General features: G+C 45.5%; 1 protein-coding gene across 3 annotated transcripts in view; it reads left to right on the forward strand.

Annotated features, from left to right (window-relative positions):
• LOC112120544 (FYN-binding protein 2) overlaps positions 1-14320 on the forward strand; it is a 65649-nt gene that overhangs the window by 15687 nt on the left and 35642 nt on the right. For 2 of the 3 annotated variants that reach the window (XM_026651859.1, XM_026651860.1), the window contains exon 1: positions 5286-5356. The exons of the other annotated variant lie outside the window; for it this stretch is intronic. In XM_026651859.1, the coding sequence (XP_026507644.1) occupies positions 5348-5356 (9 nt within the window). In that variant the 5' untranslated portion in view covers positions 5286-5347. Of the gene's footprint in view, positions 1-5285; positions 5357-14320 lie in introns of those variants that run through there. 3 annotated transcript variants of the gene reach the window in all.

The raw sequence follows: 14320 nt of genomic DNA on the forward strand, positions 1-14320 counted from the left end.
CTGCAAGCTACTCCCCTCGGAGAGGTGGAGTACTTACAGCACTGCGAGAGAGCTCTCTCGCAGCGCTGGCGGCGCGACTACACTCGCGCTTCACAGCGCTGCCGCGGCAGCGCTGGGAAGTCCTAAGTGTAGCCAAGGCCTAAGAAGGGGAGATACCTCGCTATGAAATACGTTTAGACTTGTTTAGCGAGGATGTTTGTTTTTACTAAGCTCTGCTACCTGGTCAGAAGGAAGAAGCTCTTTCCCTCAGGGGAAATGTCTGCTGTCATCTCTCTGATGACTCTTATTTATGCTTGAGGAGGAGTAGACATTCTGTCTGATTTATAATGGATAGGACTGGTGGACTGATGAAACACAATAGCTGTACCCTTCATTCTTCCTACTGATAAAGAGGAAAGGATTGGTGTAAAAGAAAAGGCCTGACAGAGAACCATGGAATAGAAATAGGGATATGTCCAAGGATAAGAGCACAGGATAGATTCAGGGCATCTGGCTTCTAGTCCCAATTCAGTGATAACTGGTCTTGCTGTGCATTCATTTACTCCTCAGTAAAATGGATAAAATTGATAAGTACTTAGCACCTGCATAACACTTTACAAGCAGTAATTAGTTAATGGATCCTCCCAGGTCTGTGTGGCATAGGTGGTATTTTACAACCAAATCTTTCCTTGGCTTGGGCTGTGTACCTTGAAGCTGGGAGTTTTGTCTGGGGGGGGGGGGGAAAGGAGGAAGGACTGCAGGATCTGAACTTGCACGCCCCAATGGACAGCTGCAGAACATACTGACATATATGACTGACAAGAAAATGTTGCAGTTGCCTAGTATTAAATGACAGTAGTGGGAGCAACACACAGAATTCACATACTGATTAAACCATCTCACTTTGAGATTGACTGACACACATCTTTCTTTATGCAAAAATACTTTGCACTGGGTACCAAAGGGGACTGTGGTAAGAAGTTAGCAATACAAAAGGCATGATGCATGCAGGTGAAGTACTAAAGCAGAGATGCTAATGTCATGGGGAAATCTGCATGAGTCAGACAAGCAGGATTTATCCCTACAAATGTAGAACCTCCTAGATATATAGGGTGGGATTTTCAGACCTGTTCAGTGATGGCCAAACTCTACTGCTATTGCAGCCAGTGGGAGTTTTAGAACCGACAGCACTAGGGGTAAAGCTTGGCTAATGCTGAACACTTTTAAAAATCCCACCCTATATATCTAGGAGGTTCTACACATGTAGGGGCAAATCCTGCTTGTCTTACTCATGAGGAATTCCCAATGACATTAATCGAAGTCTGTCTGGCATTAAAGGGAAGTAGAGATTTGGGGTCTAACAGTTAAGGAGAAGCACCGTTCCTAGGTAATATGAGCAACTGGAATTCTGTTCCCATTTAAAGAAATTTTTAAAATAGTGTAAAGCCCTCTGTGATTAGGAGGCTGCATGTCTTGTGCAGAATCAGCACTTCAGGAAACTTCTGTACCCTTAACTCAGTGTATGTGAGCTTCTGACGTAAAGAACAAGACAACCTTCCACTCTGAAGAGCCATTTTGAAAAACCCTACCCATATCTAATCTACCTGTGAGGCCTTACAGGGGCTTCTTTGTCTTGCCTATTAGCATGGGCTAGCCACTTGAGTAGAGGCCCAGGATACCACGTGGGCTTGTACAGACCATGCTCAGGTATGTCTACACATGCCGCAGTAAAACCTACTACTGCAGTGTAGACATACGCAGAAAGAGACCAAAAAAAAAAAAAAAAAAACAAAAGGAAAATTTAAATAATGTTAATGTCCTGGAATTTTTAGCATTTCAGCATCTGTTTGGAAAAGTCTTTCTACGGGAATTCAATAGAATTCTCCTTGCAGGGCAGAAAATCTCCCATCAGGTAGTGAATTTTAAAGCTTTATTACGGGAGAGTTGACAATTAAAGAAAAAAACCTCTTAGGATTAGGATTTTTGGGGGGCAAAAAAATCCTCATTGCATTTTCTTGACTGTCGGGCTTCTTTGGTTAGCTATTTTGTGGTGTTCACAGATTATGAAAAATAGTTTCATATGTTACTTACACTATGCTTTTAAATTAATGTTGGTTTTGTTTCTTCTGTATAATGGTTATATTTGTTAACAAAAATCTTGATGAATAAATTTTTAAAAAGGAAAAGGAAGCAGAAGAAAGACAGGGAAAGAGGAAGGCTGATGATGTTGTCAAGATGGAGGGCCAGAAGTGCTAAAGTCTGCTCCTGGCTCTGCCACGGACTTCTTGTGTGACCTTAGACAAGTCACTTGACTTCTCTCTACCCTAGTTTCACCATTCCCAGAAATGTTGAATAGCTAAGTTAACGAACCTTTGTAAAGTGCATTGAGATTCTTCAATAGGAGGCACTAGAGAAATGCAAATTATTATTATAATTTTCTTCATCAAAATCCAAATCCATAGATCGATAGCCAAGCCAGGTGCTGGCTAGAGGTAGGGAAAGCAAGCTGAAGGTTCCTGCCTACGACCAGCATTTGCAGAGATTGCAGAGACAGACAGTCCAGTGGCTGAAGTAGCATAGCACCCCCTTCCCCCCCCTCACAACCCCTGGTGGAAGGACAGGAAGATCCATGTAGTGGTGAATCCCTGTTCTCTTTTTGCTCTTCCATGCCCCACCCACACGTCATGTATGTTTTACCTGACAATCTTCCCCTAGAGGAATGCCTCCTCTCTGGGCTTGCCAGCAGCAGGGGAGGGAGGTCACAGGAAGATAATATGGGCACCAGGGGATGGATCACTTGATGATTACCTGTTCTGTTTATTCCCTCTGGGGCACCTGGCATTGGCCACTGTCTGAAGACAGGATACTGGGCTAGATGGACCTTTGGTCTGATCCAGTATGGCTGCTCTTATGTTCTTATGAGTCCTGGGGATCCAAAAGTCAAACATGGGGCCTGATTTTTTTCAGAGTTGTGAGAAACTGCAGCTCCTCCTGTTGGAGGTGCAGGCTTTCAGCTCTTCTGAAATCCAGCCCCCCAGAAATTCTCCTCACTGCCATGACCCATCATTACACAGCTCATCCATGGGGCAAGGATGGAGAGGAGAGATCTCCTGGGGGAGAACCCCATAGAGAATATGATGCCTTAGAAAATAGCATAAGGCTTTCTTGTACAATACAAGAGTTTTTGGCAAAGGCGACAACAATGATTTACAGAACACTGTTGAGGTTCAGAATTAAATGCAATAAGAAGGTATAGTGCTTTCCTCCGGCACCACTCTGCCTGTTTGTAGTGATATAACCCGAGGCCTTCAGCAAATGCAGTAACAGTATTTAGGTTGTTAGCTCCACAGGGCAGGGGTTTACAGGTTCTTAAACAGAGCAGAGCACGTTGCTGGCTTTTTTTCAAACTGTTAGCAGCAGCAGCAAGAAGATAGGAAACTGTGCTGCATTGTGGCAAGCCAGCCTATGTCTGAAAATGGATCCACCTTGGAGTATGGACACCTATTGAGACTTAGTTTGTCCTGTCACTCACCCTGCCCCCAACTCTCTACTGCTCACTTGTAGACCTTCCCACCCCTACCCCCATTCTCCAATCAGGGTACTACTCCAGAACCCTCTTACCTCTCAGTCTTGTCCTTCCCTTCCCATACACCAACTGAAACCTTCCACCTAACCCCTGAACTCCACTCCTGATCATTCCCAACTAGGGTTACCATCCGTCCGGGTTTCCCCGGACATGTCCGGCTTTTGGGTCTTTAAATAGCCGTCCGGGGGGAATTTGTAAAAAGCTAAAAATGTCCGGGATTTCCCCCCGGACAGCTATTTAAAGACCAAAAAGCAGCTGACAGGGCAGCCGCGCCGGATTGAGCTGCTCACTTGGGGCCGCTCCGGCAGCAAAAGCCCCTCCCCCGCTTCCCCTGCAGCTTCAGCACACCGGTAGCAAAACGGGAGCAGGAGCTGTTTGTGCCGCTACAAACTAGAGTGGCCCAGAAAGCCACTCCCCTGCCCATGGCAGCCGGCCCTGATTGGCCAGCCCCGCTCCCTCCCCCGCGCTGGGGGCAAGTCAAGAAACAGGGAGCAGGGGAGGGTTGGATGGGGTGGGGGTTCTGGGGGGACCTGTCAGGGGGCAGGGGTGTGGAGAGGGATTGGGGCAGTCAGGGGACAGGGAGAGGGTTGGATGGGTCAGGGGTTCTGGGGGTGGCCTGTCAGGGGGCAGGGGTGTGGAGAGGGATTGGGGCAGTCAGGGGACAGGGAGGGTTAGATGGGTTGGAGGTTCGGGGGGCGGGCAGTCAGGGAACAGGCAGCGGTTGGATAGGCGTGGGAGTCCCGGGGATCTGGCGGGGGCAGGGGTGTGGATAGGAGTCAGAACAGTCAGGGGACAGGTAGGGTGGGGGGGTCTCAGGAGGGGGCAGTTGGGGACAAAGATAAGGGAGGCTTAGATAAGGGGTGAGGTCCCGGGGGGTGATTAGGGGCAGGGGTCCCGGGAAGGGGCGATCAGGGGACAAGGAGCAGGGAGGGTTGGATGGGTTGGGGGTTCTGTGGGGGGCAGTTAGGGGGGCGGGAATTGGGAGGGAGTGGCTAGGGGGCGGGGCTACATCCCCCCCCCCCCCCCGGAGTGTCCTCTTTTTTGAAAGTTCAAATATGGTAACCCTATTCCCAACACATCTCTTCCTTCTGCATTCTGCCCCCTGCACACCCATTACTAGCCTTGCCCCCACTCACACACAAACTCTTTGCCCCTGGAACCTCACTCATACACCACTGATAACTCCTGCCCCCAGACAATCCACATGCCTGTCCTTCCCTTCCCACCTGCCTTCAACCCCCTCCCTCTAGTCTCTGCTCTCACATAAGCTTTCTCAATTTGGCAGACAAAAGGTTGCACAGTGAATGACTCTACTGCAGAGCTCAGGTTGCACAGCTGTGGTGCTGATTCCTGGGCTGCTTCTTGCCGCTTCAGAATCTGAGGCTGTGGAAGGTCCTGAGGTGCCATAGACAGCTATACAATTTACACTGCCCCAGGCGTGACCCTGTGCTGCCTTGCCCTGATGACAATACCCAGCCTTTGTCCTAGAAGTTCTGAACAGGGTGGTCCATCTGAGTGAGGCAGGGCTGTCTCCAGGTGAAGCTATTCTGCACTCCACCCCTCTGAGGGACTGGACAGGGAGGAGCCAGGACTGGTGCTCAGGTGTACTGTGCATGCCCCACCTTCCCTGGGCTTTTACTCCTACAGCGCTCTGCAGTGTAATTACCAACAGCTGCTGGGGCGAGAGGAAGTGAATCTCTGTAAACGCTGGCTGGAGACAGTGAAAGTAAAATATGCTACAAAGCTGAGCTATTCAGATGGGTGTTGGACAGCTGAGAAGACATGGAAGTAGTAAGTGTTGTTATATTGTTTCTGCCTTTTGGCTTTGCAATGCTAGGGCTAATGGATATTCCCCTGTGTCGTGTGACATGTTTGCTGTTTGACTTTCTTGCTTTGCTTCGTAGTTTCAGGCGATTGTCTTAGTGAATAGGCAACAGGTGTGGAAATAACTTTGACTTCTGAGCATTGCCTGAGGCGAACATCCCAGACAGCCTGTCTGCTCTCTGTTTTTTCTGGTTAGCTGGGGTCTCTTGTCCTGCTCCTATGGTGGAAAAAATGTCACTTAAGGGGTTGGGGAAGAAACTTCAGCTGGGGGTGTTGTGTTCTCCATTAACTCTTCCTGTTTCTCCTAGCTCTGCAATCAGCCTGTACTGAGCTCCTCCTCTCCATTTCCTCCTAAGCACGGGTGGATTTGCAGGAAAAATCTAGGGAGCTAATTAACAGGTGATGCACCTTGAGCACATTTTATTGTGAAATAGAGCAGTCCGGGAAGTATGTGGCAAGCCTCCAGCTAGCTGTGTTGAGTGTGTCATGCAGGGTCAGAGTGCAGTTGGGATTCAACGTTCAACAAGACAAGTGCCTTTGATCCATTTTCTGTTCAGGCTTCACCAACCAATAGCTTTCACAAAGGGGGATTGCAGTTCTTCCTCTCAAATCTGTCATGTGTACTGTCTGAGTGGGGTTATGCTTTCTTATCCCAAAATATTAAATTGCCAATTATCCTACATGTGTATAGACTGGTCCTAGCTAGGCACTATTACCAGCACCAAAACCCCCAGCTGTTCCTCTTTCTAAGACCGATCCTCTGGTTTGCTTTATTCATTTATTTTATTGGGAGATATTTATATTGGGCTAGCAATTTATTTGCAAGGGGGACGTCAGTTTAACTTTAATCTCCCTTCTCCATCCCCTCCATAAACTAACTGTTCCCTGGCTGTAAAACATCAGTAGCTTTCAAGCCTGAGAATGACTGTCTCCTTTTTTTTTTTTTTTTTTTTGAAGTTGCTAAGCATGTTATGACTACAGCAGGGCAAATAATTCACTAACTACTTGCTGCAAGTTTCTGGCACTCTTTTTTAAATATAGTAACTTAGTGAATTCTCTTTCATTGCTTGACTGGCTCTAATTTATAGCTAGCTGCCTCTGACCACAGCCTTGAGGCCTTTGATTTGCTCTCAGAGGGCTGACACGGAGACTTGGTATATAGGGACTGCTAGCTTGCATTGAGAAATGTACTTACAGATTGAGGTGCTGCTTTGTTTTTAAGGCTGCACCATGCTTAGCACTGAGGTTAGCCACACGGTCCATCTGAGTTTAACTGACTGTTCTCACACAGGCTGAATCTGTGCAAAGGGTTTGCATTGAGTGTTGGACCCACTCAGATCAGTCAGGTTTGAAGTTATCCTGATTCTGACAGGAGGATGTTTACACAGCTAAAAGGCCTGTCTGGAAGTTGGGGTCCTGGTGACTGCTGCGGTGGGAACAAACCCCAAGGACTCTAGCTGGAAGCGAGCCCAACCTGAGTGAAATGGGGAAGGGGGATTTTGCTGGCCAGCTAAAGGTCTCTCATAGCTGGTAGCTGTGAGCCTACAGCTGGATCAGGGTCTCTTTCCCTTTTGGGGGACACAGGAGTGTCTGCCCCATAGGGGAGCCCCAAAACGAATTTTAGGTATACTGCCTCCGCCATGGTCAGTGTCCAAGTCTCTGGGAGTAAGTTCAGGAGGAGGGTGTGACGTTGTGCAGTCTATATGGTTTTATAAAAACATGATAATAAGTGAATATAATGCAACTGGGATATGCTTCGTGCAAAAGGTCTCTTGTAAGGTACCATTACAAAGCTCATAATCTACTGAGTGTGATCATCCTATTTGTAGAAATGTACCACTCTTGTATCTAAAACTAGAAATATAAAACATAACTCTGAGGGCCTATTGTAATTATGTAAAGTGTGGGCCATTAATGATGGTTTGGAATCTTGATGACTCCCATTAACCAGGACCATTGTCTGCAGATGGTTGTGTTTACCTGTTAGTCTTCCTGTATATGTGTGTGCTGGCAAGTGGGCAATGAAGTCTTGCAGTGACATGTGATCATGTCACCTGAACTGGAATCCATCTTTAACCTGGTGCTTTTCCAGTGAGGTGGGGTGGAAACCCAGAGGGACAAAGGGTTCCCGCCTTATGCAAAAGATATATAAAGGGGTGGAAGAGAACAAAGGTGGAGAGGAGCCATCATGAAGAATCCCCTAGCTATCACCTGAGCTGGAACAAGAGCTGTACCAGGGGAAAGAATTGTGCCCAGGCCTGGAAGGTGTCCAACCTGAGAAAAAAACTTACTGAAGCATCTCTGAGGGTGAGATTATCTGTATTCAGTTTGATTAGACATAGATTTGCGCATTTTATTTTATTTTGCTTGGTGACTTACTTTGTTCTGCCTGTTACTACTTGGAACCATTTAAATCCTATTTTCTGTATTTAATAAAATCACTTTTTATTTAGTAATTTACTCAGAGTATGTATTAATACCTGGGGGAGCAAACAACTGTGCATATCTCTCTATCAGTGTTATAGAGGGCAAACAATTTATGAGTTTGCCCTGCATAAGCTTTATGCAGGGTAAAACGGATTTATCTGGGTTTAGACCCCATTGGGAGTTGGGCATCTGAGTGCTAAAGACAAGCACACTTCTGTGAGCTGTTTTCAGGTAAACTTGCAGCTTCGGGGCAAGTGATTCAGACCCTGGGTCTGTGTTGGAGCAGATGAGAGTGTCTGGCTCAGCAAGACAGGGTGCTGGAGTCCTGAGCTGGCGGGGAAAACAGGAGCAGAGGTAGTCTTTGCACATCGGGTGGCCCTCCCAAGGAGGTTTCTGTGATCCAACCCGTCACACCAGGTTCAAACGTCTCCAGTTACCACCTCATGACATTCTAAAGACTTTGGGGAATTTTGTAATTTCCTTTCCTCTATTGTTGTAAAGTTTATAGCTTGTGTAAATTTTAAGATCTTATTGTATGTGTCTACCAGGACCTTGTCTAAGTATGAGAGGGTAAATTGGTTGCTAGTCATTCATATCTTAGGGCATATCTACACTACAGTGGGAAAATCGATGCTTTGAGATTGATCAGGGTAATCTTCTGATGGGCCGTGAGGCGTTTTGTTTACGTTGACCATTGGCAGGTACAGCCCCCACGCAGCTCCCAGTGGCTGCGGTTCGCCGTTCTCGGCTAATGGGAGCTGTGGGAAGTGGCCCGGGCCTCAGGGATGTGCTGGCCGCTGCTTCCCGCAGCTCCCATTGGCTGGGAATGGTGAAACGTGGCCACTAGGCGCTGCGGTGGGCCGTGCCTGTGGACGGTCAACGTAAAGAAAACGTCTCGCGGCCCACCAGCGTATTACCCCGATGGGCCGCGTGCCGAAGGTTGCCGACCCCTGCTTTAACCTTTTATTAAAGATGAAGAAAAGAAGGAAAAACGGTGAAAGCATTTGAAATGAAGATCTTACGTAAGGCTTTCATTTTAACAACATGTCTTGTTCCCTTGCCCTTACACTGGAGAGTTTTTGGTTTTAGAAGGAAAGTCGCCTTTGTTTGACGGTCTCTTTGGTGTGAAAGACTGTAATAACTGTCCTTGTGAGGAAAAGAGAATTTAGCTAAGATGGGCTGGAGATGTTGCTGTTTAAGTCTAATCCTGTATCCTAGACAACAAAAAAAAAAAAAGACACATACGAGAGGGGAGAGAAAAGAACAGTGAAGGTAGAAAACACAGCTTGCAACCTCGCTGCTGGTGAAACACAGGCCCAGCACGTGGTCTTATCGGTCACACTGAGACCCGATTTATAGCAGGATTGGGCTGCTTAGGGCATTGCTCTTGCCTCATTCTGGTCACAAGCTTACAACAGTGTTGCAAAAAATACTGTCTTGTCAGGCTAAGCCAGACTCTTATTAAGCAGAAGGAAAGAGAGAAAAGAGAAGAAATAAGGTGAGGCAGGAAAAGGACACGGGGTGGGGGGGGAGAAAGATGCAGTCTCAAGTGGTGAGGTATGTCAAACGACTTCCTCTCTGGCCCGATTTGGTCAGGACATCTCAAGGTTAGGGTGAAGAAGGCTTGGAGTTCTGGGGGAGGGTAAGCGTGGCAGCAGCCATAATGGTGAAGCTCACTCCAGTAGCCAAGTTTCTCCCTCACAAAGTCTTTCCTTAAGGACCCCCAAAAGGGAGTGATGGGCGGAATATCCTGTCATTGTTTTGTCCACTAATCAGGTCTAGTTTCCAACACATCAGTTCTGGTTCATCATTTCTAGTTCCACGCTCTTCTTATTTACCTAGCATGATCTTAACGCAGTCCTTGAGTTCTGTCAGCGGGCCTCTTCGTTTGGACTGATTCACTTTTTCTGTCTGCCTTCTGCAACTCTTTCTACCAGCATTTGTTGTGTTATAGATTATTGTGACATCTTATGAAATTACACTCGCTTTTTACAATTGAACTCACAATTAGAGTACATTTGTAGTTATCACAATAGTACCATGCTAATCTTTACAGGTTACTCTCTGCCTGTGGTGTTTTCCTTTCCTACCACATTGTGTGCTTTGGTTGCTATCTTAGGGTATGCTTCAGGCTGTTTCCTATTTCTCCTCCAGAAATTCATGGGGATTTGGGGAAGCAGTGACCCTACATTGGGAAGAACCTCAGGAGACCTGGTAGGTTGGTGGGAGTGGAGGGCCACCATGGATTTCATTGCGAAACTGACCTTTCTAGGATTTGCCTACTTAGCATGTGCTTGAGATGGGCCCTTTTTAAAAAAAAAAAAAAAAAAAAAAGCCTCCCCTCTCTTTATCTCCACTATTAAGTGTGGGCTTCTACAATGTCCTCATTCAGACTTGGTCTTGTTTCCATAATAGGCACCCTACTGCATGGAATCTGTTAGATCTGTTCAAGTGTTATAATTTTTCATCAATAGGCATAATCTCAGTGAATATGGTATCATGAATGATTTGCCCAGCTCTAATACATATGGTAGTGCCAAGTGTGCCTTTCTTAGGTCTGTGTTTCATGGGCATACAAAGTGTAGAAAATGCCAACCATCTGAATCTGACAATGTGAATGTGTTTCCTTTTCAAGAAGTGTGTGTGGTGGTGGTGGTGGGGAATTGGAGAGTTCCCTAGTCTAAAGTACTATGGCTGCAGTTAGCATAGACATATTATAAAGCTTTAACAACATCTGCACTTAAAAAATCACTCTTCATTCCTAGATCCCTTGTTTGCAAAGTGGAAAAATAGCAGCACAGACCCTTAAAGAAGCCAGGGCGAAACGAGAGAAGCTGTCAATTAATTAAGCAAAGTGAATTATAGTTCCCATTTCAAGGCAAGAGAAATAACCTGAGGGAAAGAGGGATTTGTATTCACATCCTTTTTAATTAAGGCAAGGGTGGGGAGAGGGAGGACACAGAACAGAAGACAGAACCGTTAACTCTTGCCATCCCATTTTGCCATTAGATGGTTAACAAACAGGTGTGGGTTTAATGGACACTGTACCAAAGAAGACAAGTCTTGTCTAACATGCTGATTGCAGTTATAAGCACCAAACTACTTGTTCCCTCGTGTACAGTTGCGTGTGTCTCTTGTATTACCCAGTTTCTCATTGATACCATTAAACACCTGAAATGCATTTAAGGAGCTATAAACAGTGTTAAGTCCTTCAGGTGTAGCTTCAGTATACACAGCTGCTTGGTGCCTCTCCAATAGAAACAATGGCACCTTACTTTGTCCCATTATCTGTTTGATGTAGTCATGGCTCTCTGTGGTGACTTGGATAGAGGGTGAATCAGTTTTCTTTCTGGAAATCTCCATTCCCTTTAAACTCCGTAATAGACTAGCGAAGCTTCTTATAGTGCGTCACGTCGCTGGCCCCAAATATGAAATATAATAGAAGCAATGCACTCTCCTGCACGGGGTAGGTTCTTTACATCGTACACTGTCATGTGAAAGTAATAACATTACTGAAAGGGGTTATTCAACAGAAATTGTCAGTGTTTAATAACTTGTGCAATTAAATAAAATTCAGTAAAACCTCAGTATGCTATTCATCTGTTCTGCCTTAACGTTACGGGTCTAAGCACTTCTTCCCCACTCTGAAGAAGGCAGTTCTGTCATAAATTATTTTTTCCAATTTCCTCATTAGACAGGTTCTCATGAAGTATCACAATTCTTTGCATTGAACTAAATAGTTAACCTGGTGCACCTAATGTAATCATGGCATATAACAGGTTTTATAGACCAGTCCAAGGACTTGAGTAGCTCATAAATTTGATGTCCGGCTCTCTTTAGTTTTGCTCAGGACTGAATTCAAAAAGTGTATTGCAGATAAATATCACAGACGCCTTATTTTTCATCATGGGACAGCAAAATGCCTGGGACAAAATGGGACAAACCTACAAAGTTCACTAAACTTTGCCCACACCTTTTAAAATTAACAAGTTTAAAAAAATGCTAATCTTTCAGGCAAATGTAGAAAAATGACTTTTACTGACAATATATTCTCCTGCCTGGATAACTTGTCTTTCCTACCCCATGTTATGTGTTCATCTGGCCCGCTGAATGAATAGTGGTGATTATAAATCTGAGGATCAAGGAATGTGTTGGAAATCTGATACAAGTTCCATACTGCACTGACATGAGATAAAAGAATGAGTGAATTACCACTTATTCTAAGATGATACAATTTGGCCTCAAAGTATTATTCATGTACGAAGTTCCACTGAGGTCAGTAGGACCAGTCATGTGTGAGGGATGCAAGATTTGTTTAATAATACAGGGGACCTTGATGGATAGGATTGTTCTTGTAATTCCTTTTCTGAGAAGGCGACACTAGAAAGCTAGTCCGTGGACAGGGTATTAGGTGCTCTGGGCAGCAGCAGGCACACATGACTGTGTTTCATGTCCTTAAATAAAATAGTTTAATGTCAGTTAGCTTGTATCATTTCCAGCACTTACAACAAAAGGGAGCGGGGGAGAGGTACTGAAACAATTTAGCACTTGAAAAGTACTAGCTTATGAGTCCTGGAACTAGTTATGAGTCACTCTTCATTTAGGGGCAGGTCAATTGAAATCAATGGATCTATGACCAATCTACACCAATTTACAGCTGAGGAGACACCCTTATTGTTTCCCTCCCTCATTAGTAATGACTCCTAAACCCTTGTCTCTCACCTAGGCCCTGATCCTGTGTGGTTTGAGTGTCTTCTGAAGCCATTGTCTTTAATGGAATATTGGTGTGTTCAGTGCCTTGCAGGATCGTAATGAGTGTAACCAAGCAACTATTTTCCAACCTGTGCCTATGCAGGTCACTATCCAGTGTACCTGTAGCTGTGTCGATCCCAGGATCTGAGAGGGACAAGGTGGGTGAAGTAATATCTTTTACTGGACCAATTTCTGTTGGTGAGAGAGACACACACACTTTCCAGCCACACAGAGCTCTTCCCCGGGTCTAGGAAAGGTACTGCCAGCATCACAGCAAAATGCAAGCTGGAACAGAGAGTTTAGAATAAAGCTAGGTCTACACTACCCGCCTGAATCGGCGGGTAGAAATCGACCTCTCGGGGATCGATTGATCGCGTCCTGTCAGGACGCGACAATCGATCCCCGAATCGACGCTCTTACTCCACCAGCGAAGGTGGGAGTAAGAGCCGTCGACGGGAAGCCGCGGAGGTCGATTTTGCCGCCGTCCTCACAGCGGGGTAAGTCGGCTGCGATACGTCTAATTCAGCTACACTATTCGCGTAGCTGAATTTGCGTATCTTAAATCGACCTCTCCTCCCCCCCGTAGTGAAGACGTAGCCTAAGTAGTTAGCACATATTGTAAGGGACTATTGGAGGTAGAGTGGCCCATTAACACCTCTGCAAAAAGGGGGCAAAAAGAGCAGGTTAGTGGGTTACAGATTGGATTTGTGGCATATTACAGCAGTATTTCTATTCAGTCCACGATTTTTAGTGTTTAGCAGAGTAATGAATTTAAGCTTCCAGGCTCGTCTTTTGAAAGTGTTGTGCACGTTTCCTTTGAGGGTGAGGATTGATAGGTCAGATGGCTTTGCAGAAAGCGTTCATCCACTGGTGATAGGGTGGTCTTTCCTGTGTGAGCTCATTTAAGAGTAGTGATTGTCTCATTTCACCCACATAGTTGGTGGAGCATTAAGTTTAGGTAGGGCACTGGATAAGGTACATCCCATGTTGTCATAGGCATGTGTAGGATCCATGGATCTTGAAAGGTGTTGATCATTGTAGCAGTGGAGATGTATTGTTCCAGCAAGTTCTGGTGCCACTTTGAGTTGCTGTGTTGTGGGGAACTTGCCACTGATTATGATGATCTTGGAGAGGTTTTGGAGTTGTTTGAGGCCAGAAGTGGAGGTTGAGGATGGGGTCCCCATTGAGTATGGGTTATAGTTGTTTGACACCCCACATAAAATAAATAGATATACGGAGATATACCTATCTCATAGAGCTGGAAGGGACCTTGAAAGGTTATCGAGTCCAGTCCCTTCCAGTGTGAGGTAACAGGTGACAACTAAGTGTGTGGTCAGAAGGGTTTTTATTTCTGTATTGAAGCAAGTTCTCTTGGGGTATTTAGGTGGCCTGTTCCATGATTTGATCATCTTCTCTGGTGGAGTGTCCTTGTTTGGCAAAAGCTTGTCTCTCTCCAACACAAGTTGGTCCAATAAAAGATATTACCTCACCCACCTTGTCTCTGTATCTGCAAGTCACTCTTGTTGATTACTCCTTTGGAGACTGTGTAAGTGGTGGGGGGAGGGGTTTATGCTGAAGTAGCTTGTCTAAATTTAAACATATGAGACTTAATATTGGTCTTCTGTTTAGTTTTGGGTGAGGGGCATGGTACCTGCACCCTTTGGCAATTCACTTAATGTTTTGTAAATGTGCCATTAAATTTTAATCCACTTTTCCACCAAATGAACAGTATGAACTAATTGCCTCTTTGGA

Source organism: Terrapene carolina, unplaced genomic scaffold (genome assembly GCF_002925995.2).
Source record: "Terrapene carolina triunguis isolate 2854851 unplaced genomic scaffold, T_m_triunguis-2.0 Scaffold103, whole genome shotgun sequence".
Taxonomy (NCBI): Eukaryota; Metazoa; Chordata; order Testudines; family Emydidae; genus Terrapene; species Terrapene triunguis.